General features: G+C 49.8%; 1 protein-coding gene across 1 annotated transcript; it reads left to right on the plus strand.

Annotated features, from left to right (window-relative positions):
* Positions 1 to 828: 828 nt before the first annotated feature.
* Positions 829 to 3,584, plus strand: LOC102871678 (protein S100-A15A-like). The gene is made up of 3 exons (XM_006895931.1): positions 829 to 1,054; positions 2,069 to 2,121; positions 3,408 to 3,584. Exons 1-3 carry the CDS (start codon positions 829 to 831, stop codon positions 3,582 to 3,584), a joined length of 456 nt encoding a protein of 151 aa, XP_006895993.1.
* The last annotated feature ends 537 nt before the right edge of the window (positions 3,585 to 4,121 follow it).

The following is a 4,121-nucleotide window of genomic DNA, read 5'->3' on the forward strand; positions in this document are numbered from 1 at the left end:
GGTGATCTGATTTATAAAAATCCTATATAAAGTTCTGCTCTGTAACACGCATGATCTCTATGAGTAGGAATCCACCAATGACCACGGGCTTGTGGTGGTAAACTAAGAGTGAAGTTGGAAAGGAAGAGGACACAGCTTTTGTCCTTAGCAAGTCCCAGTCTGAACGAAGAGACAAAGCTCTGCCCTGAGATTTAGCGTGAAGGCTCTTCTTCTTCTTTTTTTTTTCAATCTTACAATCTTTTATTGACACTTAAAACTTTAGGTGCTCTGGCCTCCCAAAGTCCACCCTTTATGTTACAGGTGGTCTTTACAGGGTTTAGGAAAAGAGCCTGCACATTTGACTTGGATGCAATGTTTGAGCAGATTCAAAGAACAGCTGTTGAGAGAAGTTAGAAAACACTGGAAAGAAGAGAGAAAGAGGTCTGCCTTGGTCAGGCTGCAGAACAAACCCCTTGAGTATTATGGAGAGACTGAGTCTTAGGAAGTGGAAGTGACTCATCCAATGTCACATGGCTAGAGAGGAGTGGTCCCATCTGGTGCTTGACCCTCTGTTTTTCAATTTGTATTTTCTTGTTGAGAATATATACCGACTCAACAATTTCTCCATTTAAAAAAAAAAGATCAATAACTTTGAGACATTTTCAATAAATTAGACTGCAGACATGGAAGGAGCTTGAGACAAGATGTGAGAATGTGCGCAGGAAGGACAGGGCAGGGGATGTAGGGTCACTGCATATCCTGCTGGGGGTGGGCCCACACCTGGTGCTGCTCTCTTCTCCTCCCAGATTCTCTCAGGTACCCAACTGCTCCACCTCCACCACCGCAGAGATGCCCTCTGCCACCAGCATGGGCCTAAGCACCGTGACAGACACCCCAGTGGAGGAATCCCTCTTCCAAATCATCCACTGCTTCCACCATTATGCAGCACGGGAAGGGGACGTGGAGACTCTGTCCCTGGAGGAGCTGAGAGCCCTGCTCTTGGACAACGTGCCCCGCTTCATGGAGAGCTTGGTGCGTGGGGTCTGGGTGGCGGTGGGTGAAGAATGGGCTGGGGGTATGTATAAGGCTTGGGTTCTGAGCTGGAAGTGAGTGACGAAGGTCTTGGGCCCAAGAAAACCTCCATCATGAGTATTTCTATATCAGGCAAGAGGAGGGCAGGATTTGTGAGCAGAAGAAGGGATGGGCCCGATGGCTTTCTTTCTGTTCCTTCCCTGAACCTCCCTGCTTCTTCCTACTCCAGTCCAACTACCTCTAATCCCTGAAACTCAATCCTAATCCCAAACCAATTTATTTCTCTGTTCATCCTGTATTCTTAGTATAGACCCAAATTACCTTTTGCCCATAGGCCACTTGGTAAGGGACTCTGCTCCACAGCCCACACCAGTCTCATTGGGAACTTCTGCTGGCCTGGCCCACCTGCCCCCTGGACCTGGAGAAGAGGGCTGGTTTAGGCTGTAGTTGCCCCTCTAGAACAAGCTGGGAGTAAGAAAGGCAACATTCACCTCCCACTTCCTGTCTGAAGGGATCACAAAGTCCCTGAGACTAGCTCCAGGAACTCAGGTCTAGATTCTCCTTGAATCCTACTCTGTCTGCTAATTTAGCCTCATGGGTACCTGACTCATTGAGGGTTGAAGGACTCTTTTCTTTCCAGGGCGTAACTGCCTGTATCATGGGATTGTGCCAGGATCTGCCAGGCTTTGCTGCTCTCTGGAGCCTGCCCTCAGCCCTCTGTCCCATGTCTGGGGGATTCTCAGGGCAATGTCATCTCCAGAAGACTGTCAGTTCATCCTTCTGATCCCCAAGTCCTCACATTTCAGGAGAAGGCCTTTTCTTGGTGGTCACTTCCCATCTCTCCCTGCCTAATTTTGGGAAGTTGGTCAGAAGAAATAGTTCACTGGAGTGCCTCTCTGAAAGTCATGAAGAGAGGGTGGAATTTGATGGGAGGTTATTGAAGTTGGTATTCTGTTTATAGGGGAACCTCTTTCTTTCTAGAGCCAAACTTCTTGCATTGTAGGGTTGTAACAGGATCCCTCAAGTCCTGTCACTTGTGTGTCTCCTGTCCTACCAGGGTATAAGACTCTCGGATCCCAACACCTGGGTACCGGGCAGGCTGATGGGAAGGTGGGATGAGGTGAGGGCAGCTGGGAGAACCTGCCAAAGCAGGAAGCCTCCAGCTCTTTTTTGGTTAACTAGCTTTGCGGAGGAGGTAAGATTATAGGAAAAGCAGATGATGGGGAAAATGATATAAGGCTGCCCTCAGGGATGAGGGAAACACTCCTGCCCACCATTGCTCTCAGATACTGTTTCCTCTAGGCACTTTCGGACGCCTCTTCTCTCCCCTCCACACTCACCAGCCATGTCCAGCTGAACATGCTTCTCCTACCAGTGTTCAGTGTCCCAGTGCCCAAATAATCTCAGCCTGTGCCCCATCCTTCCTCACCATGTCTCTTCCACCATAAGTGTCTCCTAAGAGAGGCTGCTTCTTGGAGGCAAGGATTCTGAAGCTTTGTCTGATATACTTTCAGGACGTTGCAAGGAGGAACCAGTCCTTGGAGATGGACATCATGCTTGGGAGGGTGGAGGGACAGCACAGCAGAGGAAGACCCTCGATGAGATGGATTGAGTCAGTGACTGGGGTAATGGGGGTAGGTGTGTCAGAGACAATAAGATTGGCTTAAGATAGAGCAGGGTTTAGGGCTGTTGTGCAGAGTCACTATGAATCACAGGTGACTTGACAGCACATAAGAACAACAACAACAACGAAAGCTCCTGTACCTGCCCTGTTCCAGGGCCAACACACGGCCACCTCCTCCCTCCTCTGGGACACCCAGCACAGCTTGTAGGTTTGTGGTTTGTCCTTTCCCTTGTCCTGAGTCTCCCTAGGTGGAATGGCAGAGTGTGCAAGCCGTTCCTAACCTCTGGCTGACCTTGTGCTTATAACAGTACATCCCTTGGTGCTGACACTGCTTGGTGTTAGGGGAGCAGGGATGAATGGGTTAACTTTGGTCTTGGGAAGCAGCTGACAGGAAAGGGTCTCATCCCGTGTCTCTAGGAAGCACTTGATCTTGCAGTTAAGCCAGGCAGACAGGCTCAGCTACCAGTGGTGGACGTGATGCAGGTCTGGGAGGCTGCCCAGCTCAGGAACTGTTAGCCGTGCCCAGTTTGTACCCCCTGTCTGCACTCATGCAACTCTGGGTTTGTGTAACTGGAGCACCTACCACATCTCTGTCTCTTTGCCTAATTTTCAGTCTGTCACGTCATCGCCATGATGATTTGAGTATGACATTCCTTCCTGTAAGTCCTTGTGGGCAGGGCTGTGCTATGACTATCCTGTCCTCCGCAATCCCAGTAGGGATTAAAGGGGACCCAGGTAAGTGGGTGGCACTGACCTCTGCCCCAATCCTCAGGGTCGGAGGGATCCGTACTACATCGCAGCCTTGTTCCGGGCGGCAGACAAGAACAAGGACAACCAGATCTGCTTTGAGGAGTTCCTCTACATCCTGGGCAAGCTGGTGAAGGACTATCACCTGCGGTACCACCAGCAGCTCTGTGCCTACTACTGTGCCCAGCATGGCCTTTATTAGAGGGGCTGCAAGCTGGGTGTCTGTGCGTGTGCACAGGCACATATATCATTGTGAGGTGGCTCAGCTGTATGGGAGTGGAATAAAGCACTTTCATAAACTCTAATGGCTTTTCATCAATTCATGGTTTTGGGCATCTTCTGGAGTCCAGGAGTGAGTTTGGTTCATTCTCTGGAGAACATCCGTTCTGGAGGGGAGACCCTCTGAGAAGCCCTGTCCTGGGGTGGGGGAGACAGTCATGTTCTCAGCTTTTTGTCTGAAAGAGAGAGGGATTTCTTTTCTTAGGGAAGTGACACTTTGTTAAGGTATCCGGGCCACACGAATGATGCATGCATTCAATGCGCCAGTCATTCATTCCACATCCTGATTAGATAGATGGGAGTTCCTAGTGGAGTGGAGAACTGAACATGGCCAAGTGTTTAAGGGCCTCCCTGCAGGAAGTGAGATCAATCAGGATGGACAAAAATGAGCAGCCAGGGCCTGGGAAAGGAGAAGGTGGAATAAGAATTTGTTAAACTGAAGGAACAGCAGTATAAGGTA

Source organism: Elephantulus edwardii, unplaced genomic scaffold, assembly GCF_000299155.1.
Source record: "Elephantulus edwardii isolate Elephantulus edwardi_28Jun2011 unplaced genomic scaffold, EleEdw1.0 scaffold00176, whole genome shotgun sequence".
Taxonomy (NCBI): domain Eukaryota; kingdom Metazoa; phylum Chordata; class Mammalia; order Macroscelidea; family Macroscelididae; genus Elephantulus; species Elephantulus edwardii.